Source organism: Salmo trutta, chromosome 38, assembly GCF_901001165.1.
Source record: "Salmo trutta chromosome 38, fSalTru1.1, whole genome shotgun sequence".
Taxonomy (NCBI): Eukaryota; Metazoa; Chordata; class Actinopteri; order Salmoniformes; family Salmonidae; genus Salmo; species Salmo trutta.
Window position 1 is genome coordinate 11307899 of NC_042994.1, and position 25406 is coordinate 11333304.

Here is a 25406-nt window from a genome sequence, read left to right on the forward strand (position 1 = left end):
GAGTGCACAGGTCTTTAATTTGTGTTTGTTTGAATCTTGGCCTTGGTCTCAATCATGGTCCTCCCCCTCTACATGAATCCAGAATCTCAATAAATCAAGTCAAATCTTATTGGTCACATACATATGGTTAGCAGATGTTAATGCGAGTGTAGCGAAATGCTTGTGCTTCTAGTTCCGACAGGGCGGTAATATCTAACAAGTAATCTAACAATTCCCTCCTTCCGCTACATATCCAGTAGATATCCAGAGGTAGGCTACATCTAAAGCAGCAGGAACAGGAGGAATAAACTCCCTTCTTTCCGCCTCTAAGATCATTGGTATTCGGGAATGTTCCCCTCTGTTTTTTCATTTTTCCAAGGACTCCTCATATTTTCTCCCGGAGGCTGCTAGGAGGACAGGGCGCTGGCCGGAGATGAAAGCCGGGGTAGGGATGAGGGATGATCCATAAGAGCCCGTGTTCCTGTCTCCCATCGTCTCTGAGGAGAGAGAGGGATGGAGCTGGGCCGGTCGTATAGCAGTGGGTGGGCGGCTGGGCGGCTGGGCGGCTCACTCCCAACCCAGAACTCCTTTTTTTTACTCATGTGGTAGAGTACTGTGGTTGTGGCATATAGGAGCTGCAACAGTAGCCATTCTGACCTTGACCGTTACAGTACAGGGGCCTTAACTCCCTCCCGTCTTGCCCTGGCCTCTTGGGGTGTTGTGAGATATTGAGGTACTGTGTATATGTGGTCATTGTTAGGTGTCAAAGAGAGAGAGAGAGAGAGGATGCTTGAGAAGGATCGTGACACCATCCCTTGATATCGCGGCCCTGTGGCGTCAGGGGCTCCTCGTCGACGACCGTTTATTTATCTGGGGACGAAGCGAGACACGTTTCCACGAGATACATTATCTGGTTTCCGCGAAGGGGAGGTGTTGTCAAGGCGACGGGCGGGAAATTGAAGTGAGCTCAGAGCCCCAATAACAAACAGTGACAGAAACAGAATGGAGTTGGATTAAGAAATAGAATAACAGTCGCGGTAAGTGTTCGGGCTGCACCTCTGCACCGTGGCTCTTTGACCTTAGTCAGAAATTACCTTTTTTTTCTGGCCTGTTCAGATTGGTCACTCCCCCTGTATGACAATAGACAAATGTTGACAGGAGACTGATCCTGTCAGTCTCCTTTTTTTTATTGACACGCTTATCTAAAATGCATCTTTTGTTTTTTATACCAAATAGCCTAGATTGGTTAAAGCACCTAGTTTTCACTGCTCAGTATATCAGCTGCACATTGGGACAAAAACACCCCAGGATGTCAGAGAATTAATCCAAAGTCATTTTCAATAGATTATGTTTAAGTGGTCCATTGACAATAATTATGGTTCATTTTCCTGGCCCAACGAACACAATCGGTTTCAAACCGCGAGTCCCCGGCCAGAGAAAATAAAACCGCATATCTACAGAATCAATAGAACATTTAAGGTAATATTATTCTTGACATAAATTACACAACCATTTTCATTTGGTTGGATGGCTCTGAACTAGTGCTCAGCGGCCAAACAGGCCACAGGAGTGGTAACAGGGAGCCAATGGAAATCCTATAGGTAAATTCTGGGGCGTGTCATAAGCTATCTGACAGGAACAGGATGTTTTTGGAGTTCTGTTCTGTTTCAAGATACTGTTAATATTTTATCCTTTTGAGAGAATCTATCCACTCTGTCACTTCCTTGTTCTGTTCTGGTCAAATAAACACATTTCACTTCAGATAATTTCCTTCAGATACTCTTTATAAGAAAGGACAGAAACATACTGTATGATCCGCACATCCATTGGCTTTGAGCAGGTGCTGAACATCAAAGTTACCCAATGAAGACCTAAGGGTTGAATCACACCTTGGATCGCAGTGACTGCAGAGACTTCCTTTGATGAACCGTCACTCAGTCGCCATGTATCGCCATTCCAACTTTCTACCAGATTCAATACAGTACTTTAACACTCATTTTTGGTTGGGGAAAAAACATTTGATCACAGTGTAGCCGCTCTGTTGCCTCTGTAGCCTACATCGTTCATCAGCTCCCTTCTACAGGAAAAGCCTTCCACCCCAAAGGTTGTCATCAGAGATGAACTTTTACCCCAGCCTTGTCTTTCATCTGAATAAATCACACTTTGAAATGAGACATTTAAAAATAACTGTTTCCCCCACTCTTCTGATCTGGGGGACCAAAATCCTCAAATCATGAACTGTTCTGACTCCTCAGCATTTCCACTCAAACAATGCAGCAATTACTTCTCGGCCCGTTTGCTTTTCTTTCCACAAAGTTGGACTTTTTTTGGAACCTTGGGCCTTTTTTTTGTGTGTGCACAAGGCCACCTCAGGTTCCAAACGGTTCTGTTTCAGCAATTAGAGAGCCTTGCTGAGCTTGTAATCATTATTTGGTGGTAATGTAGGACTTCCTCCATTGTGACATTACCATTTGTGAATCTGGACATTGTTGCGCAACACTTCGAAAAACAAACTCTCAACGTCTCCGCAAACTCTGCTCTGCAAATCCCAGCCCAGGTTCCCTAATTGACCTACTCCTGATGAGTTAATTACAACAAGGTTTGGGGTTTCTAGGTTTCAGAATCTGAGGGGCTATTTACCCCCATCTCAACTCCCCCCCTGTATCCTTCCTCCGCAAGTCAGAAGTGTCAGAATCGGTTACGGAGACCTGAAGCTGTAATTTCGTTCAAAGTAAAGTTTGGGGAAACAAACTCCAAGAACTACTGTTCCAAAGCTGCAATTAGAGTTAGAGTGATCCAATGGTTGGTGTGTGCTATGGGTTTCCCAGAATTCCAGTGGGGTGAGGGGTAGGGCGTGGGTACTGTGCAAGAGGCATTATGACATGGCAGTGTTCTGTGGTAACTGCGGTTCTGGGAGCCGGTTCAGAAACAACATGTCTGCTCCATCAGTGTCAGAAACAATCTGCTTGGACAGAACCAGCTGGTGTAGTTACACTTGAACAAAAAATATAACCATCCATTGTTGTCATTGGATATGGATATCTGCTGGTTTCCATTTTTAACACAATAATAAGCAACCCCTCGGAAATATGTCTAAGTCATTGGTCTTCTCTCTTTATCATTTGGAGTGCTTGTGCAATACTTGTAGAATAACAAGGCATTGTGTCACGCCATTGTGTTTCTCCTCCAGTGTTGCAGTAAGCGACTTGTTCTTCTATAGCTTGAGTGTTAGGCTACACAGGCCCTGAAAAGACCTCTACCTGGTCCAAGAAAGCTATGATATGTTTTTTTATCAGGCCCTGAAAAGACCTCTACCTGGTCCTAGAAAGCTTTTTTTTATCTGGGTTTTGGCAGATGTATTGATTGATGTACCATGATTTATTATAAGAATCATCCAGCAAACCTATTCATGAAATATGTACTGTAGACTTTGTTAAGATCTAAAATATGCTACTGTAATATGGTTTGTGTATGCCCATTTGTGGAGGGGTCCAGGCCCATTACAAAATCATTATGACCATCCCTTCTCACTTAAACAGTGGAACAACATCATCATCATTTCATCACTGTATTTGACTCGAGAACATTACCGTTCCGTATTAGTGTCCTGATGTGAGTTTCTCTGGCTAGCTGGCCTCGACCTGGCAGAGCTTGTCTCAGTGTGAGCTCATCTTCCACACTGTGCTCTCTCTCTCCGCTGCCCCGTCCAAGAACAACGCCTGAGCCGGGGCAGAAGCGCTGGCTTCACACCCTATTAGCCGCCCCTAAGCATCCACGCTGAGGCTTTGAAGGCTTCAAACAGGGGTGGAGAAAGACGGGCCATGGCGAGAAGTGAATTCCTCCACACAGTCGTACTGTGGAGAGACACACACACAATCCTAAAACACAAACCGAAAAAATGTAAAACGTTGTGGAATTTGGGCGAGAGTGGCGTCATTCTACAAACAAGAGAGGGACGAGAGAGAGGTGGGGAGAAAAGAACAATAAACGTGTCCAAGGGAAGGCTGAGGAGCGCCGCAGGCTCCTAATTTACGGTTTCGCCGCTTCCTGCTAGGCCCCACTTCTCAATAGGAGAGACGGCACTAGATGTGTGGCAGGGAGTCAAATACGCTCCCCTCCTCCTAAAACCTTCTCCCCCTCCCTCATCCCTCATTTCAATGAGCGAAGAAGTCTGCATGCGTGTGAAGAAGTCTGCCCCGGAGGCCCAGGAGAACAGGCTCACAGAACAGGCACGATGTTTAGTAGCTACAGGTTGGGTTTTTATCTTACAAAGTGTCTGAGCTGAGACAGTGCAAATGCCTCCCCGACCGCAGCGCTCTGACAGCCCCAGTGTCTCTCTATTTACACTGTGGCTGAGGCTGAGTCCAGATGCTGCGAGCACAGTTCTACACACACAGAACCTGTAACTCATGAGATCTGTGTGTGTGGGGGAGGGGGGGGGTGTCTCTGTGTGTGCGTGTGTGTGTGTGCAAGCGTGCGTGCTTCTGTGTGTGAGAAAGAGAGATGGAGATGGATATTTTGACAAATCTCATGTAGGCCAGTTTACAGAGGGATGTTGATGTAATATCAGCATATTGTTGTTATGAAAGTAGTTGTTCCTAACTCAATTGTCCAAATGCATTGGAATCTACAGTTTGTGTAAGGGCATTAGTGCATCCAAAATACTGGAAAAACAGGCATAGTTTAACAGCTGAATCAGGGGGTTGATAACTTTGGCACAAGTCATTTCAATGAAATCGAATTTCCTCCTAAACACATTTATGTTCATTGAATGCTTCCCAAGTTAGGTTACCATCGAGAGCCAACTCTTCTGTTCACAGCCACCATCCAGGGCCATTGAGTTGGTTTAACCATGTTTTTTATTGCACCCTGTGCTGCGATCAGCCCCCCGAGACTCTTTGCACTAATTGACTGATTGTTAAAAGAGCTAGAAAAGATCAGGCAAGTTAAATATCCCAGACCTGAATGCTCTGTGAAAGGAGAGGTAACTTAACACACACTCAGTGGGATAGGGAAAGGACAAGTGTTTAGTTTGCAGGGAAAGAGAAAGCAGTCAGCATGCAGAGCATAGCCTATAGCAGAAAACTAGATTCTACACCCTTTCCCTCCTCCTTCCCTCCCCCTCTTTATCTGGCACTTCTCTTCTTCTTCTCCACCACACCACCACCTCTCCTCTCCTCCCCTTTTGCCCAAACTGAAGTCATTTTCATGCCTTTTTATTTCAAACAAAATCTGTTGCGGTGGACTTGCGTTCCAATAAAGCAGCGTGAAAGCTTGTTAAGGCCAGAGCGTGGACGGCGGTAAATCGGCGAGAGGTGACACATGCTAACGACATCTGCAGCAGGCAGCGAGGCAGGGAAGGAAAGCCCCCGGTTCTCCTCGGTCCCCCGAGAAGCGTCACGCCACATTTCTGCGGTGGTAGAAGACCCAGAGGGTCGTGGGGGTAGCGCGAAAAGGTTAAAGTTCACGCACCTGGTGACAATGGGCCCTAGTGCTATAATCACTAATGAGGCTAGGAGAGAAGTGGAGCTGGTTTATTGAATAGAGCGAAGAGATTAGACTAGAGAGGGTTTTACGATATTACTTTACTCCTACACTCTTAGAAAAAAGGGTTCTTTGGCTGTCCCCATAAGAGAACCCTTTTTGGTTCCAGGTAGAACCCACTGGGGAAAGGATTCTACATGGAACCCAATAGGGTTTTACCTGGAACCAAAAAGGGCTTTTCAAAGGGTTCCTCTATTGGGCCAGCCAAAGAACCCTTTTAGGTTCTAGATAGCATATTTTTTCTAAGAGAGTATACATTCATTCATCACCCATTCACTTCCCCTTGGCTGTGATCATACAGTAATGGTATTATCGTGCATGCTTGTTCTAGGTCCCTGATCGCTAAAGAAGTCCCTCATTGTCAATGAATCGTACATTCAAGTAAGGATTTACGATATACGTGACATCACTCTGGGCCAGATAGTGAGAAACAAGGCAATTATTCGACATGCTATGTGTTATGATTTATGGATCTGAAAACTCCCAAGGAGGCCATTGGAAGTGGTTGCTTTACTTGATTAAACTGAACAGTCCTATAGTTATACATGCATTACCTCAAGAGGTGATTTGTAGACTAAAGACTTTGGGGACATTCTGTTACTAACCTACAGTATTTGGATCACTTGTTAGTGATTTTGCATAACACTCCAAACCAGAGTGACTCACAACAAGTGCATTTTACGACACCATAAAACCAAGCATAACCCAATTAGCCAACCAAAAAGACATTACTAGCCGTCTCTCATCCATGGTTCGTCTGCTGACTAAGATTTTTTTCCCAATAGTCCAATATGCGAAGAGCCAGCCTTAGCGAACGACAAACCCCTCTCCACCATCTTTCAACATATGAACAAAAAATGAAAGGACCCCCCCAAAAAATTGGTGTGAAACTATGCATTGTTCGGGCCATGTTCATTACTTAACGTGTCACAGAGATGGTGTTAGAGGGGATATCCCCACATGTCTGTCTCTTCCAATCAGAATCTGAGGAGACAAGACAGGAAACATACCCTACCTTTCCCTGCCTGAAGGGCCTTGCTAACACTAACCCCATTCATCTTCAAACACGGTTTTATTTTATATTTTCCCTGAAAATCCAGCCAGTCATCGCTGTAACAGAAACTGCCTGTCACCTCTGTTTTGTGACTAATATGACAGGTTAATATCTTCATTTGGAGACGCAGGCCTTGTGTGTTTGTGTGTGTAGGCCCACCTTAATTGCAGACTCTGCTGGATTAGTGTAAACCGCAGTTATGATAAGTGTTGGTTTAGTTAGCATAGCGCCGTAAGCCCGCCGTCTCAGTGTCTTAGTTGACAACTTGGCCTTCTCAGCCAGGCCCTCAGGCAAGGGGAAAAGAGCCTGCCAAAATATGAGATCAGAAAATCCCTTTGAATCGGTCTCATAGAAACCAAAGCAACGCAGCCCAAATAGACTGCAGGTGATATTTGACAAGAGAAGGCAGATGGGAGGGAGCCGTTGTTTACAGAGATCCGTCTCGCATCTTTCCGATCTATGTTGGCTCCGTGTAGTCCAAGAGCTGTTTGTGGATGTCCAGTGCTTGGCTAGGTGGGGAAGACACACTGTTAAGTAATACGGCTGGTTGTCCGACTGTGGAAAACAGAGTGGAACAGTATTATCATTGGTTCTGAAGGTCGTGTCGACGCCGGGACTTGCACCGGAGTTGCGAAGGAGAAATTGTTTTACACAGTTTGGTTCCCGACTTCCCGTCGATGTGATGAGGTCTTGGTTCAGTTTGATCAGGATCAGATAAAGGGCAGAATTTATCCAAAGATTTACCACAGTACCCATAGTTCACCTTGAGGTTATCAGATAAACTTTGGTCTGGCAAAAGGAAGCACGAATCTCAGCACAGCGATTCTCTGTCCGGAGTTGACTGTGAAAAAGGAAACACTGCTCCAATGCGCCAACAGTTAAATAAAATCAATTTCTAGTCCCCAATGCTCCCCTCTCTTACCGTTCAATAAAATAAAACCCAACTGCTTCATAAGTGAAAGCAGAGATTTTGGTTTGCCCTCACTGAAAGCTATAAATCCAGTTATTCTCAATATCTGTATTGTGTTCAACACATTTCCCTGTGCCATTGACCAATCAGATTCATTTATTTGTGGAGCTCTTGGCTACAGTAACCGACCACTAGCCTGGTTACTCGTGGAGTTTTTGGCTACAATATCCTGGTTTAACTCATGGTGAATACAGCGCTCAGTCTGGTTAAACCAGGCTTTGCGGATCCCACCGCTGACATCGGAGGGCGATAGGGACAGTGGGTGCTCCAGCGCTGTGTCCTCATGCTGTCTACCAATCAAATTCACTCACGGGAGTTCTTAGCTACAGGAACCTAATCGGATCCCACCCTTGACACAGTGGTCGGAGTTGTGACTGACAGTGCAAGTGGATGGATGCTCCTCCAGTCCAGCACTGCGTCCCCGATGGGTATCAGTCCCTCACGCTATTAAGACGGCTGGGTCTTTGTGGGTATTGTTTATTGGGGGTCTATGGGAGGCCTGACAGCCCTTATTGTATTCTTTATTCACCCCTAAAGGGCTTTCACTGCCACGGCCTGAATGGGGCCTGTCCACGTCAGATTTCCCCCATGGCATTTTTATGGCTTAGTTTACACACAACGCACCGTCAGGATCGACAGCCTCAAGCCTTTAGCGTTCTCTGGGTGTTGGTATGTCGTTGTTTTACTAAAGAAGTGGAGGGAAGATCTTTTCCAGGCAACGGCGGCTTTATTTAGTAATTACTCATCCAAACACACAATTGAGAATAGACACAGAAACACTAACACTCACAGATGCTTAGATACTGTATACACACACACACACACACACACACACACACCTCTCTCCACACACACACACACACACACACACACACACACACACACACACACACACACACACCACACACACACACACACACACACACACACACACGACATCTCTCTCCACACACAACCAGACAATAGAAGCCTTGCTTACTCAGCAAATTGATGCACCTCAGATCAGAGGCCGGCCCCTTTACAAACTAGCCCTATTATAGGCTCCCAACATGAGGTGGAAGTGCCAGAGTGGCCCCGGGGGCCTGGAGAGTGTGTAGGGGCCCGGGGTCACACCAGGGCTCCTTAACGAGAAGGCAGGCCGGACATTAAATGGGCGCTAATGCGTGGAAATAGGAGGCCATTGGGGCCCCTTTGTTGTTGGCCCCTCAGTGTGGCGAGAGCAACAGGCCTGATTAGTCCCCATGCGGTGGGACTATCTGCCCCCATGGAAGCTTCCTTATCTGGGCTGCTTAGGGTGAGTGATTTCTGCTACATCAGGTTGCTGATGACGAAATGGTGGTGGAAGTGTGACCCAATGTCCTGACGAACATATAGGGACTGGTAAGAGTCAGAAAGGGTGGAGAGGACACATATGGGAAATGTTGTTTACATCCTGGAGCATACAGTACACCAGTGGGATAAAGTTACACTGACTGAAGGAAGATCAGGGCTTTTCTTCTTTAATGTTTGCCCCAAAGTTACAATTTGATGATTTTATATCTGTAACTTCTACCCAGAGGTACAGTATAGTATCATAAGATATTTCAACTGTACTCTACAGTCACCATGGGCCCTCAGTCTTCAGAAAGAACATTGTTGCAGTACAACTGTCAAATAGAAAGTTGGATAATCTTAATTTTGGACCCATAGGCAATCCACTAGACTAGACATTCCACTGGTTGAAACAGAGGGAATGCTGAGATGGAGAATCCTGATCTGCAGCTAATGTTTATTCTCCTCCAGTCCCAAATCCCCTCTGCTTAGCATTAACCTTAGCCTTAGAACCCTGGCTTCATTAGGATTCCCCCTGCAGCAGAGCACCCTGCTTTCTCACAGCTCTTCATTGCGGCGGAATATGTTTTATTAGCCAACTGACAGACAGAACAGAAACACAGGAGCTCAGGCTATTCCTGTCTGTCTGCGAGGGGAATTGACTAATTTGAAGGAGGAAAATTGACGATATGAGAATGCAAATGTGTAAGTAACATCCAAAGCCAGTGGCTGCGGAGTTAAATTCTGAAATTAGACACAAACCCATAACAGCTTGACTGATATAAAAAAGGTTACACAGTTGGGGAAAGCCTGTTTGGTTCGTAAAAAATCCTGTCCATTTGAAAACAGTTAAATTCAGATTTCAGTCCCACGGCTAGACCAGTACATATTTCATCACAACCACAGGAGGCTTAAAACACTGATGAATATACAGCCCAGAACTCAATTGCACAAGGCTACGTCCCAAATGGCACCCTGTTCCCTATATAGTGTACTACTTTTGACCAGAGCCCTATGGGCCTTGGTAAAAAAGTAGTGCACTAAATAGGAAAAAGGGGGCCATTTGGACACAACCCACGTCTCTTTAATTAAGTGGAGCCTGAAATTTAACAAGCAACAGACTGATAAAAATCATATTTTATGTGCCAGAGACGAGTCATTAAAATGTGTGCATGTGAAACATGCCATTCCTGTGACAGAGCCATGAGATCCAGAGTTGGTCATTAGAGATTGAGAGAGAAGGGGTAGAGAGAGAGGGAGCGAGAGAGAGAGAGAGAAGGGGCAAGAGCCCTCTGGGAGCAGAAGTGATACTGCTAATTGGCAGCGATAAAGGAATTAAATTAGCCTGATAGAATCTCAGCAGGCTGTAAGGACCCCACCCCCCTTTCCCGCCATCCTCTCCCTCTCCGTCCTCTCCATCCCAGGGAAGTTTCAGGGAGGTCCTGCGCTGCCTCTCTGGCAGAGTGACCCCTCCACACCCACAAACTGACCCCCTCTTCCTCTGCCTCACACCTCCAGAAATCAGGCCCATGCCTCTCCCTTTTCTCCTCACACAGATCTACAAGCCTAGAAAGATCTACAACCCTAGAAAGATCTACAAGCCTAGAAAGATCTACAACCCTAGAAAGACCTACAACTCTAGAATACACTTGGAGGATGGACCTGAAACAGGTCTGAAGGGGAAACTGTTACAAACTTGCCAAGACTATCTTGTGCTGTGCTGATGATTGCCAATTAAAGGAACAACAGGTACACATTTTTCAATCAGATCGCTCTCAATCAATATTTCATGAAAATATGCAATCACATTTTGGGGATATGATTTCACATTGTGTCACACATGCAAGAATGGAACAACTTGTGCAAAGCGCATTTGTTTGTTTTGACTGAGCATCCACTGTAATCTCTGTAGAGAGAGAGTGACCATGCAGTCGACAGGGTCCTGTTTGACAATACAGACAGTTGTCTTCAATTAAATACGGAGCGTTTATGTTCTTACACATCAATTCAGATACAGGTGTTTGTCTGAACGGGAATGACATAAATCCTTCTCTTCCGGCCATGCATTCAGACAAACGAAAGCTGCCGCTATGTTAAATGTGTGTTTCATTAGTAGCGTATCGCTGACTCCATTCCCTTCATTCCCCACCTGGAAACTGATCTGAAATCAGAGTTTGTTATTGTGGGGCCTTGTCCACTCTGGTTAAGATGATCAAAGAACCGTCATCTTAATATGTTTCTTCCTGGTACGCGTTCTCTCTCTAATGTTTTATTTGTTTATGTCACGCCAAGGTGATACTGTAGTTTCAAATCAGACCTTTTTTCTTTTTCCAATTAAAAAAGTTTAGATTTCCGTCAAACCATCAAAGCAATCCTGGAACATTCCGGTAACTTGTAAAATGAATCATCATCATCTCCGTGGCTTCAACCCAAGTTGTTGTGTTCTTTTCCCGTCCCGTCCAAAATAACAGCTGGCATTGTGCAAAATATCACAAATGGTTGACGCATGCCGGATGATAATGAAACAGTCTGGACTGGAGAGGAGAACAAAAGGAAGAAGGCATAGGAGAATAGCTGGAGTTTTATTTAATGAGAGAGACATTTAATTGAATGAACGTCTTAAGGAATGTGCCTCTCTGACTGCTCCAGTAGTATATGTAAGAGGTATACAGCTTTTAAATACAGGGGCACGGTTTGACACTTGACCTGTGATTTCATATTTCTATTGTATGTTGACGCTGTTCACTAAGGGCCCGATTCCGACTTAGGAAATGTACGCCTTTCCTAGGCACATCTTTCCTACACGCGCCTTTCCTACGCCAAGGGCGAAATTGTGGTGTCAGATGTATTTTTTACATTTTAAAATGCATTTCCTGCAATTCTACAGAGTTTGACATGACTTATTATGCTTCTCTTGAGGGATATTTTGAGGGGTATATATATGGAGGGGTATTTTGAAAACACAGTATAAGTGGAAGGATAAGTAGAGCTGGCCAATCAGTGGTCTACTCATGACATTTTTTTTTATGACCGGTATACGCCCACACCATTTTGCCGTTGGGGTACGCCCACACCATTCAAACACAGAAAATATGCTTTTTAACATACCTAATTACAATTTTTTTGGAAGGAAAACAATTGAACTCCTATTGTAATTAATTACAGGTAATATTTCATTGAATCCTGAAAACACTGGGCAGTTACTTTAAACGCAAAAATAATGACTTTAAACTGTATAACTTATCAATGCGCCATCATACCAGGTCATTTAATGCATAAAAACCAAAACAATGAATATATGTTGCAGCACCAACTGGTAGATTTAAAAATACTCTGGTTTTGTAGATTATTTAGACACATTTTAGGATTGGGAAAGTATGTATAAATCATAAAAAAACTGGTTCGGAGAGCCTTTACGCACCAAATATATTGATACATCAAAAATACTGTGATTTGATTCATCCTGAAAGTTATCATATTCAAGTTCAATCCGTGAAATACAGGAAGGTTGACCATTTTTCTTCAATAAGGGTTCAACAGTAGACCTAGAAATCTACTCTAATCCTCACTAATCATGGAACTGTAATGCCAACGGTCCAGTCGTGGTGAACCGTGCTCCAGGCTCCAGCTTTATCCTGCTATGTGTGGTCTGAGTTCCATAATGACTCAAAAAATCATCTAAAACTATTGCTATGTGTATTTACAATCCCCTTCTCCAAGCTGATTACTCATTTACTTAGCTCTTATCAATGTATAATTTACAGTGCACGGAGAATGCTGTTATTTCTATTGGGGGAAAAGAAAGTAGATGCTTTTTCCACTTGGAACCTGCATAGCTGATGTCTTGGTGCTGTCGGAGTTGTAACTACATTGGAGTTGTCAAATTGGTGAGCAGCTGCTCTTGATCATTGTCAGGAAGCCACAGAACCGATCCGCTCGTGTAGAAGTTCAGAACAACAAAGTGTAGGCTATGTAGAAATAATAAAGATCAAATTTAAATGAATTCAACGAAATAATGAGGATTTCTGTCAGCCTAATCGAGGTGTAGATTACATCTCACATTCCAGTGTTCGAACTTGTAAACAAGGCTGCATGGGATTTGTCCTAATGCGACTCCGTGCAGCCAATGGCAAGGTCCGCTTTAAGTATAATACCAGGAGTCGCTTGTGGATTTGACAGCTCTAACGCAGTTCCACCTCCAACACCGCCAAAACCACCGTTAATGCGGATGCTGGCTAAAGTGGATATGATTGAATAGCGCATTTAATCTGACTCAATAAAGCTCCCTCATTTGATCGAAGGTAAACAGAATGTCAGCTGTTACATTTTGTTGTTGTTGAATTGATTGGCAGTTATTAGATGTCTACTAAACATCACCAGACTGCTCTTTCATCTGTATATGATGCATCGTTTGTAGTTTTCAGGCCCGTTTAAACCACATTGACTTGATGCTATAATTTGATCCAAAGGAAACGTCTCAAAACATGCATTGTTAGGCATATAAGTATGATGTCACCCATTAAACTCTCTGAATACATTTGATTTATTTGAGAATTCCCAGCTCTGGAATGACCTAATGCCCAGCCTTTACCATGGCAGTGTCTGAATCAACAAATAAACCAGACAACAAAACGATATTGTTCCAATGTAAAAGAAAAAATAACACACAACGAATAAATGACTGTGGTAACATGAAGCAATTTCTGTAACTGTTGTCATGAAGTTTAATGCGTCAGATTTATTAGTTGATATCTGAGTGAGTATGATACATAGGGCATAGCTACAGAGTTGCCGTAAATATTTCCCTTCTCTCTCTCTCAGATCACTTGATGCTTTGTGTGTGTGTGTTTGAGTGTTCCTGCTGTTATTATGGGCTTTGAGAAAGTAAGATGCTGTTGGGTTGTTTAGCAAAAAACTGTAATTTTGTTCGCGAGAAACTATTATTTCTTTATAAGAGAGATTGGAATTCCAGGACATGTGAATTATACACATAGTACAGCGTCGGTGTGGTCCTCTGTCCTGATATATTCAATATTGTCCTGGCTACAAGAGCTGCGGGAAGTCGGCCTAGCTAACTGTCATAAACACCACGTTTTTTTTTAAATCAAAGCCAAGGAAAGTGTCAACATTGAGTGAATCTGGCTGTCTGCCAATAGCCTAAGAGGCTGCTGCCAGTTGCGGATGTGTGAATCAAAATGATTGTTTGCGACTGGTGCACTTTAACTATAATGCAAGGCGTTACGGCTGAAGTATGAGGAGATGGGAAAGATTTCAAAATCACAGACGATATCATTATACCCCCGTACGTAAGGCTTTACATTGCGCAAGGAATCTAAAGCGGTAGTGTGTGTGTGTGTGTGTGTGCGCGCGTTCGCGTGTGTGTACATTAGAGTGTGTGTGCGTGTTGGTCTGGCACGGCTGAAGGTGTACCATAGAGTACAGTCATGTGTCCGTTTATACCCACTTGTAGAGTGGATTAGAGCTCTAGAATGAATCTAGTCTGAGGTGGGGATCTCCTGGCTGTACGTCAATTATGTGATCTTCTTACTTTCGGCTGTATGGAGCACAACTCCCTCTCAACTGCTGCTGGCGCGTCTCTAATGTAATGTTTCCTTCAGTCTCCAGATATAGACCAGTCCTAAGCGTGCTGTCTATAGGTTAGCGGGGTAGAGGGCATTGAACTGTTGACCCTAACAGTGCACTTCTTTGTGACCCGAGGGGCTCTGGTTAAAAGTCATACGATGTCATTCTGAGACACATTTGGTGCTCAGTGTTGTGTCATGCCTTGCGTTCTAAAAATGTCTGTAATGTGCTGTCATACTGGGACGTTCTGCTGCTGATGTAACAAGCAGAATTCATCAACTCCTCCACACATGGACAACATAAACACACACACCTCCCTTCTCCCCTTCGCCGCCGAAACCGCTCGAAAAACCAAAACAATCGCCGAAGTAGGGACACACAATATTTTCTCATTTTGTCTTCAGGGGATTTCTGGGTCTAATCTGATTACTTTCAGGGGCGCCCGTAGGATTAAAAGTAAACTGTGTGTGTCCGGGCTTCCCGGCCTGTTTGTTTTAAACGTAGGGGCAGAATAGCAAGAGCCTCCTGTTCCCTACCCCTGCTCCCCTGCACCCCTGCTCCCCTGCTCCCCTGCTGACACTCTGGTGTTGGGTGTTGCTATTCCCTCTGGTTTAGGTGGATAGTGAAGGGTTGAGGCGGCTGGGAGACGGGATACGTGGTGTTTGTGGAATATCGATGACAGGACTCAGGTCAGTCCGTGACCCCTGAATGTTACAACGGCTGGACGGGTGGTTGGGCGGACGGACAGTGAGATGAACATTTTTGACAACGTCTTGCAGAGTGGGTGGTCAGGCTCTAATTAAGGTTTTATATGGCTCCAATTAAGTTTAGACGTATATAAATGTATTCAGTAACGAAGTTCTTCTTAGCAGTCAGTTTTCTGAACGAATCCATCGCTATATGAAACTAGACCAATAGTTGTCGAGTGGAACATATCGCAACTTCAGCTTGACTCCCAGGGTCAAACTTCCTCGTTAATTAGGAAAATGAGGAAGCAGGGCTGTGTGTTAGTGATAGCAATGGGGTCAGTCCAAGAGCCTGGGGACTGTTCGGAGCGAACATCTGCCAATTTTGTAACACACACACAAACACACTCTCTTTAGATCCAACTCTCTCTGGTGGTCCAATGTGGGGTGTTTCTCAGGATGTGCGAGAAACAGTAACAACTGCTAGGCCTAGGCCTCATTTTATATTGCCCGCAAATACCACAGTATTTTTCTTTCTGATATTTTTTCTTAGGTGTTATAAATCAAATTACTTAAAAAAATAATAATTTAACTTATTTGGGGGATTAAGGGTCCCCTTTACAGTAGGTGTGAGGGTCATTAGGAGGACTTAGCTTAGCTTGATCCGGCTAACTCAATTATATGTGCTTAAAGGGATCAGTTAACACATTTTACTACCTGTGGGTCATTAAGTAGTGGTGGGTTGCCACGGCAACCCAACCTGAAGGGTTAGAGTTGAAAGCCCCATGGGGTTTGAAAATTACCACACTTTTGCTTCCCGGTCTAATTTTTAACTTCCAGATTCAATCTTACATTAAATGTACAGTATGTTTCATTTATATGAAACAAAACAAGTAGTAATTGCACTGTAAATCATTTTTTCATGTGTCCTCGTTGAATATTTTCAGTTATCACCTCGCTTTCGTAATAGTAAAAAATGTGTTCTCATGCCCTGAAGACAAAACGTGTATTTTATTCATTTATTTAACCTTTATTTAACTAGGCAAGTCAGTTAAGAACAAATTCTTATTTACAATGATAGGCTGTACAGTTGGTAAATGGGGGAGAGAGAATGCACTTCAAAACACACAGTACGTGCCAGGCATTCGTGTGTGTGTGTGTGCATGTGCGTGCGTGTGTGTGCATGTGTGTGCGTGCGTGTGTGTGTGTGTGTGCGTGTGTGTGCGTGTGTGTGTGTGTGCATGTGTGTGTGCGTGTGTGTGCGTGTGTGTGTGTGTGTGCGTGTGTGTGCGTGTGTGTGCGTGTTGAGGTGCATTGGAGTCTCATGGTCGTATAGGTGTGTGCGCTGAAAGGTCTGGCAGGAGCGAGGCGCCTGCAGCTTTTGTGTGTTTCTCTGTTGAAGGGCAGCCACCCTGAATCCTGCCTGGCCCGAGGAGCAGGTGTGCCCAGCATATTTCTGTTTGTGTGCATCTGTGTTGAAAGTAGCGCAACACAATTGTTCTCTTTCTCTCATTTGGCTGGGGTCTCATCACAGGAATCCCACCGTAGAAGTGTGTGTCTGCGCGGCGTGTGTGTGTGTTTAACAGCACCAGTGGGGGTTGCTCTCCAGCCTCCTCTAGACCTCTGTGACTGTGAAGGTGTCTCAACTTCAGATGAGGCCTGTCAGGAAGAGCTGCTGCTGTGAAACCTCAGCACAGAGAATGTCCCAGGTCAATGCAGGTGTTGAAACAACATGGGTCTTGTCTTCAGAGCGCTGAAATATAGAAAAAAAAACACAAGTATAACAGGTATTCAATGACGAGCGGCTGTATCGCCATAGTTACCACCAAGACAAAGCAAGATGATTATTTGGTTGAACTCATGAAAGGGGGAACTCCACATGAATGAATGGATAAGGGTTGAATGAAGCCTGAATGACATCACAACATTGCAGGAAACGCGATAAGCCAATACCAGACAAGCAAGCGGCACATCAGCTTTTATCTTCAATTGTTTTCCATTAAATCTAGCAGAAAAGGAAACAGTTTGTACTCATAAAACACCTTGATGTTGCTCGGTTAAATGTCATGTAGCATTTCTTTCTCAGTGCATTGAAAGCACGGTGCAATGCATTGCTGGAAACCCCTCTTAACCCCAGGAGGATTTAACTGAAGACAAGAAGTCTGACTCTGGTTGGGCTACTGTGATGCAGGTTTAAGGTTCTAAGAACCAGAAGTTGTGTTTTTCTCTTTTCGATTTGGTCGCAATTGGAACCAATTACTGAAGCGTATTACACTTTTGCATCCCAGTTGCATACTGTATAATAGCCAACATGCCCTGTAGCATATCTCTGTTCTTGTAAAGGTGGAGAGAATGAATGCGTATTGCCCCGTTGTTGTAATCCCTGCTCCCACCATTAGACAGGGAGTGAAGGAGTCTGGGTAGTGTAACTATAGAGCTGCCTGAGGCAGTCTGAGCAGTGATCTGGCAGCCTGAGGGAGCGGACACACCGCGCCGAGTATCCATCTGCGGTTTGTTCAGGCGTAGTGTTTTAGGGACCACCCCTAAAAACACACTGTGGGCGTGTGACTGCCGACGTGTTCGCGCGATTCTACATGTAGAATTGGATGGCAAATTACGGCTGCCACTCTGAACAGAGGTGCTAAGTACTCTCTGCCGGTAAGCGCTACCGGTGTGTCCGTGCCTTAACTCTCTCTGCCAGTAATCCCTAAATCCCCGGGCCTCCAGGCAGAGGGTTAGGGGAAGGATAGGTTTCCTATGCGATGCCCCCAAGGCAGATGGATAGTTTTCCACCGTGATGCCTCTAAGGCAGTGAGGGGTGAGGGGGCTAAAGCCCAGGGTGAGGGGGCTAAAGCCCAGGGTGAGGGGGCTAAAGTCCAGGGTGAGCCCAGGCAACTAAAAATCAACAGTCCCAGAGCGGGAAGAAAACAAGCAGAGGATAGCCCTAATTAAGGATCCCTGGGGTCCGGTAGAGAGCTGGGAAACCAGACTCTACAGATAAGGGACTGAGCTGTGTGTGGACCCCCTGAGACGCCTCTCCAGTCTCTAACATAACTTGTGTGAAGGAACTAATTACAGTGTCTGGACTAAAACACCACAGCCCTTCAATGGATCTTTGTTTTAACTGGTGCAAGCTGAGAAGCGACTCTATTCCATAGATTGTGATGGGCACATGGTAACAGGAAGTAGCCTACTTGAGTGTGTGTACAGTATGTGTGTTTCGGGGGGGGAGTGGGCTGAAAAACATGGGCAGATGTGTCAGGGTGGAGCCCTGTCCACATGTTCCCTCCCTCTCCCCTCCTGTAGCATTGGCATGGTGATGCAGTATTTGGTACTGTACATTGTAGTGGAACTATTGTGTCCTGTGGTAAATCATTGGAGAGGAATGGAGACCCGGACGGGACTGGTGTGTGTGTGTGTGTGTGTGTGTGTGTGTGTGTGTGTGTGTGTGTGTGTGTGTGTGTGTGTGTGTGTGTGTGTGTGTGTGTGTGTGTAGTCAGACGGGGGGTTTAATGAAGTTAAGCCAAACGACGAGTCATGAATAAACATCAGCTGGCTAATTAAACTCGGCCGTAGCAACTTTTATTCATTAGTAAACCAGCAGCAAACACGACCGGGGATTTGGTGTGGAATGATAATACTGTACTGAAACCTTGTCTGGTAGAGTCTGCTAGGAGGAGAGAATAACCTTGAGAGAGGGGAGGGCAGAGTGAGAGAGAGAGAGGAAGAGAGATAGAGAGAGAACAAGAAAGAGCGGAAACAATTTGACTCAGCTCAGTGACCTCATTATCAGGGAAGTTAAAACTCTCACAGTATTTTACCTTGGGGAGGGCTGATCTGCTCAGGCCCAGGTGTCAAGTAGGATTTGTATATCTGGTAAACAAACACGTACAGAATACTGTAATTATTCACAACGCTTTATCAGTTGTCAGGCACCAGACTGATAATCGGGGTGTGGGCATCCAGAGGCGGTGTAGATACAGTGCAGTAATCTATAGAGTTTGGAATTCAATTGAAGAATGTCTTTTTTTATTTTCCCATTGTTGTTCCCTTTATTCTTTTTTCTTCTCTTCTGTTTATTCTATTCTCTCTCTCTCCCTCTGTGCAGTGTTTTTTTTTTTGGGGGGGGGAATTAAATGTTGATTTGGCATTGAATTCGCTATGCAAATAAGTTGAAATGTGCCAATATAGGTTGTTTAAAAAATGCAATATCTCCCTTCCTTTCCGTCTCTGCAGCCTGTAACTGTAACCTGCATGCCAGGCGATGCCGTTTCAACATGGAGCTGTACAAGCTGTCTGGGAGGAAGAGCGGAGGAGTCTGTCTCAACTGTCGCCACAACACGGCCGGACGCCACTGTCACTACTGCAAGGAGGGTTACTACAGAGACCTGTCCAAAACCATCTCTCACAGGAAAGCCTGCAAAGGTACGAGGGGTCTGGTGAGGGCTTCTGTCCTGGTCTGACTGTTAACTCTGGGGCTCTCTTGTTGCTATTGTGACATGTAGCTCTATGATACACAACTGTTATCCAAAGTTACACTTTATGTCATAAATAGAGTACATTTAGAGATTCTCCTCATCTGAAAACAGCACATTGTGATTTGTATTTATTTATTTAATAACCCAGCAAGTCATGTTGACTGGTGAATAACTAACTGCAAAGTCAGAGGATAACCTAGAGAGAACCACTACGGTATGTGGGTGGGACATCTCCTATGCAAAAGTTAAGGGCAGAATCAGGAGAATTTGAAAAACACAGTGATCCATACATTCCTGGCCTGTCTTATCCCCGTCCAGCTCTGTCAGTGGAGATGGGTCAGCGGGAGTCTGTGATGAGGTAGGGGTTTGGGAGGGTCTCCTCACTGACACAGAGTTATTTGGCTTCATTTGGAGCGAGGGATGGGGGGATGACAGGGCAAGCAAAACAAACAGGAGAGGTGTGAAGTGATCCCCGGCGAGGCGCTGGTCAGATGAGTGAGAGGAATTCTGGGATGGGTAGGAGGCGACAGGAGGGGGGGGGGCACTTCTACACACGTGTGCTCATCAGGGTTCATCAGGCAGTGGGAGGGTGTAAAGGACGCCGCAGTTTCCTGACATTTTTGGCCTTCACCTCGGGAGAGAAGAGGGTAAAAAGAAAGAGAGAGAAAGAGGGAGAAGAAAGAATACATTTTCAAACCTCCTATAGCTGAAGGGTAAGATAACAGCGAGCTAAAGTTCTGTTCAAACAAAGCCCGGTGACACCTCGAACGTGCCCCGCATTCACACACACACACACACACTCTATAGAGCGCTTCCTTCCAAGGGCGGATAAAAGGGAACTATTAGCCTCTGGCTGACAGTTAGAGCTCCATGTTTTCCCACATTATTCATGGAGGAGGTAAATAAACAAACTAATCAATCAGTTTGACAGAGAGGCCGTCTTGTCTGTCTGAGAAAAAAGTGCATCTGTGCAGCTCAACCCGTAGATAAGCCATAGACACTATTCACAGGAGGAGGGATGCCTAAGTCCATGTATTTCAACTTTTATGTTGCTTTCTTCATTTATCCTGACATCAACACTACAGTATGAATGTGGAATAAGTGTCTATTTCCTGTATTGTTTGTGATTATTTGCTTGTGTCTGTTCAATGTCATATTTTCACATAACTGCAAAACATGAATTTGCTATAAAGTTACATTTCTCAAAGATTTGACAGAAAGAGAGCGATTGAGAGTAAACCGGTTTATCCAAACACCACATCCAGCATGATTCATCCTTCTGCATGAAAAAAGTCCCAATAACAAAAGTCATGGAACCTAACCCAAACATCCATCCATCCCATTCTTACGGTGTTCCCAACTGACATGAACACTTCGGGAATGTCGATTCGGAATGCAAACAGACATCCATCACGGGAGGCTGTGTATCATTAACCCCCATACTATATACCCTCCCCATCTCTGAGGCTGTCTAATTGTTGGGGATTTAACCTCTATTGTTTTTCAAATCCATCCCTTTTTCATGTGGACAAGACTTGATTCTTTCAGCACCATGACTCACTCTCATGACGGGTTTCCCTGTGATACCTTTAAGTCTACTGATGCATTTTATCACAGTGTTGACTTAAATAATCAGATTTAATTCAATGAACATTTTAATTCAATGACATTTATTCATCAATTGTATTTATTAATTCATTTATATTCATGCCGCAGTGCTCCCCATATGTGTGCGAAGCTCCACTATCAAAAGACTACTGCTAGTCTTTTACCCCGATTTTCAGAACCGTAGCAGATTTTAATAAGGACCAAAATGAATAATCCATCTTACTCCCAGGTGAACCCTTCTACTCAGGCTTTTTATTAAAAATGATTTGCTTTACTTGGAGAGCTAATGAAGACCTCTGAGTCAGAGGCCACAGAGGATTTCCGAGGGTGTGTGTGTGTGTGTGTGTGTGTGTTTGTGTGTGTGTGTGTTTGTGTGTGTGTCAGAGGCCACGGAGGATTTCTCAGGCGTAGCTGAATTAGGGTCAACAAACTAGCAGGAATTCGCTAATGGATTCACTGCAGCTTTGAGTAGTTAGTTAAGCCAAAGTTGAAATGCCACTCAAAAACCTCAATACGCACAATGTGTATTTGGGTCTATAGCTACTGCAGAGTCTAGAGTAACCAACTTTATTTCTGTTGAGATTTTGCAAGTAGTTCTAGTTTCCAAGTTTTTTTTAAAAACAGTCATAGAATGTTAGGATTTACTGTAAATTATTAATTCAATATTATGTCCATTATTTAATGGCAGGAGACTTACTATACTGATGCCTTAAATATTATGTCAAAACAACTTGTCAAAAGCTGTGAAAAATGCATCAGTGTGGACCTCTAGGCATCTAATTCTGAACTGTACGTATGCATCCGGGACATGTGGGGCTGGCTCTGAACGTCTCTTGACTCCTTTGATTGTACCAACTGCCAACGCTACCGACATGGAAAACTGAGAACTCTCTCTGTGCCTCCTTCATCATCTCAATGTCTTCTTTTGCATGTCTTTTTTTCTCTCTCTTTTTTCCAGGCTGGTCTTCATCTTTTTGACTCATGCTCGTAACTGCTTGATTCTCTCTCTCTCTTTGCTGCTGCTAACTTGATGGCCAAACTGTCCACATCTCTCCTGTTACTTTACATGTGATGTTTTTAATGGAGGTTGTGGAATATGATATGGTTCCAGTTTTTATTTCTAGAAGATTCTAGGAATGGAGTCTACATCTGTGTTTTTATTTTTGGAATCTAGTGAGGATTGAGTCAAGCTTCTTGCTTATGTTCTCGAGAACGTTTACAAGCCTTAGGGCTCAGACACACCAATAGCATTTGCTGGCCGAGAGTACTTTAACACCTCTGAACGTAATTTGCGAACCGAGTGAAAAATAAAACAGAGCGCGCTGAACGATCGGGGGACAAACGCTAGATCGACATTCGGTGTGATGTGTGAGAGCTGGGCAGACTTAGTATGCAGAGGCACACAGTTTCTCTCGCGCTCTCTGTCTCTGTGATAATGAAGTTACCACATACAGTGCTTTACCTATTATATATCAACTCCTATGAACCATCTCGTGCTTAGCTTGTAAAATTATTTAAAGTCTAGCATATCATAACTCAAGATAATTCAATGAAAACTAAAACTGCGTAACTAATTTCTGTTCGCTCCACCAGTGACATAAATAGACACCATGCAGCTACACTAAAGTGACAGCAATTAAGGCCCTCAGTTATTTATTGTTCAACGGGAACCTTTGCTGGGTAGCTCTTGGACAGAATAAGCCCTTTAGCAATACAAGAGGGTAGAAGAGTACAGAGTCTTGCTTTTATATGAGAAACTCGATCACTTCAAATGACTCCCATGTGAGACCATTGCGAAGGAAACCGAGAGCAACCGGACATTTTGGCCCAGAAAGAACAGTGCCCAGAGCCTAGATATATAGCTTCACCCCTCATTGACTAGAGTGTAAACACAGAATGCATTTTGATTGAGGGCCTGGGCCCTAAGTGACTACTTTTGGAAGGTGCATCTTGTTCGTTTCTCCAACACCTTTGTTGGTAGAGCTATAATAATATTACATTTTGGTACAGTGTCCGGGCGTGGCCCAAGGCCCACCATGCTTAGAGTTTATTGGATAGGGAACCTATTGTTGATACCACACAGGTAGTTGGGCCTAAATCCCATGTCGTATATATAGTTCATTAACATGGTACGATAGCCAAGGTGGGCAAAAAGGTAGAAGCTCTCTGGGTGGTCTGGTTACGGATCGAACAAACACAGCATGTCAAATATTAGTTGAGTTGATGAAGAGTTTGATATGCTGGCTGCCATGGTACCCCTTTTAGGAGGTTTGTGGCCAAGTAATATTCAGATGCTGTGATAATGGCAAAGAAACTAAATCATTGACACCAGCCTTTGATCTTTGGTTATGATGCTTTAAAAATCTGACGATAAAAGGAGTGTCTGAAAGTTATTCTATTGAGAGAAATACCAAGCTTAGTGCAGCAGGGTACCATATTAGTACCATTACTTTCATCGTAATTCACACAGTAACATCAGCCAGTGTGTAATTACTTCAGTGAGTTGAACCATGAGGAACACGTTTTACAAACAGAACAAAAATGTGTCTTTGTCAAAGGAAAGTCTTACTTTCAGTTAGAATAACATGTAGAAGTTATTACGTTCTCCTCTCCGTACGTCTTGCACTGTAGAACTGTATTAACCATAAATAACATTATGTTAGGGATTAAAAAAATAGGGTTTCTCATAACTTCTCTGGAAATGAAAAATAAAGTAATATTTTTGTTGCTGTTGTCAATTATAAGGACTTACATGTATTGTGTTGCATGTAAAATGGCAACTATATAGGAATAATATTGTCTGTATGCCCATAGGCTCTTGCCTTGGCCAAAAGTGTGACATCCCTAATGTTTCCAAATTTTTTTAATCAATAAAATACCAAAACTTATGAAAACCCAAATTGAGATAGACATTCCCTGTATCAGATAAACATGTAATTGAAAAAAGGCCTGAGTCATGTAACATTATTTCATCTCTCCTCTCCACACATTTTTTTCCAGCCCACTAGAAACCTAATTATAATAGAACACAGACATGGCTCGGGTTGGGCCTTATCCAACAGCCAACAAATTATTCTTATAGGCACCGAACGCACAAACCCAAACTGAGGGGGAGCATTGCAGTTCAAACTTCAAATGCAAGCTTTATGGTAAAAGATTGGCAGAGTTAAACAATTCTCACATTGAGCAATGATCGTCTCCTATGAAGAGCGAGCTCCGTTGAAATGCCTTCCATCACCCTTCCCCGTTAACCAAGAACATTTTTCACTCTTTTATGTGCAACTCCCTCCTCAAAGTGTTTGTGTGTGTGTGTGTGTGTTACACTAGTAGGGAACTCAATCCATGCTCCATCTGAGCCTCTCCAAGGTCTTCATATAGAGGAACGAAACATTTCTATACAGGACCAAGTCCCTCAACCTTCAGAGCTCCTCAACTGGCTTAGTACTTTAATGGGTTGTAAAAATCCTGGGTTCCCCAGGCTCATATAAAAAGGCCTATTCTCTCCCAGACTGCTCCTTTAACTAGCTCATCTTGAGGACCAAGAGAAGCACTTTCTCCCCACTTCAAGTATGTGTCAGAGGTTGGAAGGAGCTAGCCTTTTGCTAGCCTCTGTAACTAGCTCATCATGAGGGGCTCATTAGCACTTTCTCTGCCCTCTACAAGTGTGTGTGAATGAGGCCTGGAGGATGGAAGGAGTTAGCCTTTTTCGCTAGCTAGTGTCCCTATCTCGCCCAGCCATCTGGAGTAGCTGTGAGGAAGGATAGCAGGATAACATAGCTACTTAAGTGCTAAGTGGACACACTTAAAGCTTAAACTCTCACCAGGTGGGTCCCCAGCAGGCTGTAGCATTACATTTACATTTTAGTCATTTAGCAGAAGCTCTTATCCAGAGCGACTTACAGTAGTGAATGCATACATTTCATTTCATGTATTTTTTATTTTTTTTGTACTGGCCCCCCGTGGGAATCGAACCCACAACCCTGGCGTTGCACACACCATGCTGTCGTTGCAAACACCATGCTCTACCAACTGAGCCACAGGGAAGCCGTCAGAAAGGGCAGGAGGAGAGAGACACCCTTGTAAATACAACCCATATTTATGTTTATTTATTTTCCTTTTTGTACTTTAACTATTTGCCCATCGTTGCAACACTGTATATAGCTATAATATGACATGAAATGTCTCTATTCCTT

The 25406-nt window shown here is 44.0% G+C and overlaps 1 protein-coding gene across 2 annotated transcripts in view; it reads left to right on the forward strand.

Moving 5' to 3' along the window:
• The window catches only part of LOC115178182 (netrin-1), a 91652-nt gene that overhangs the window by 30527 nt on the left and 35719 nt on the right, over nucleotides 1–25406 (forward strand). For both annotated transcript variants that reach the window (XM_029739244.1, XM_029739245.1), the window contains exon 3: nucleotides 19364–19552. In XM_029739244.1, coding sequence (XP_029595104.1) covers nucleotides 19364–19552 — 189 coding nt within the window. The remainder of the gene's footprint in view (nucleotides 1–19363; nucleotides 19553–25406) is intronic.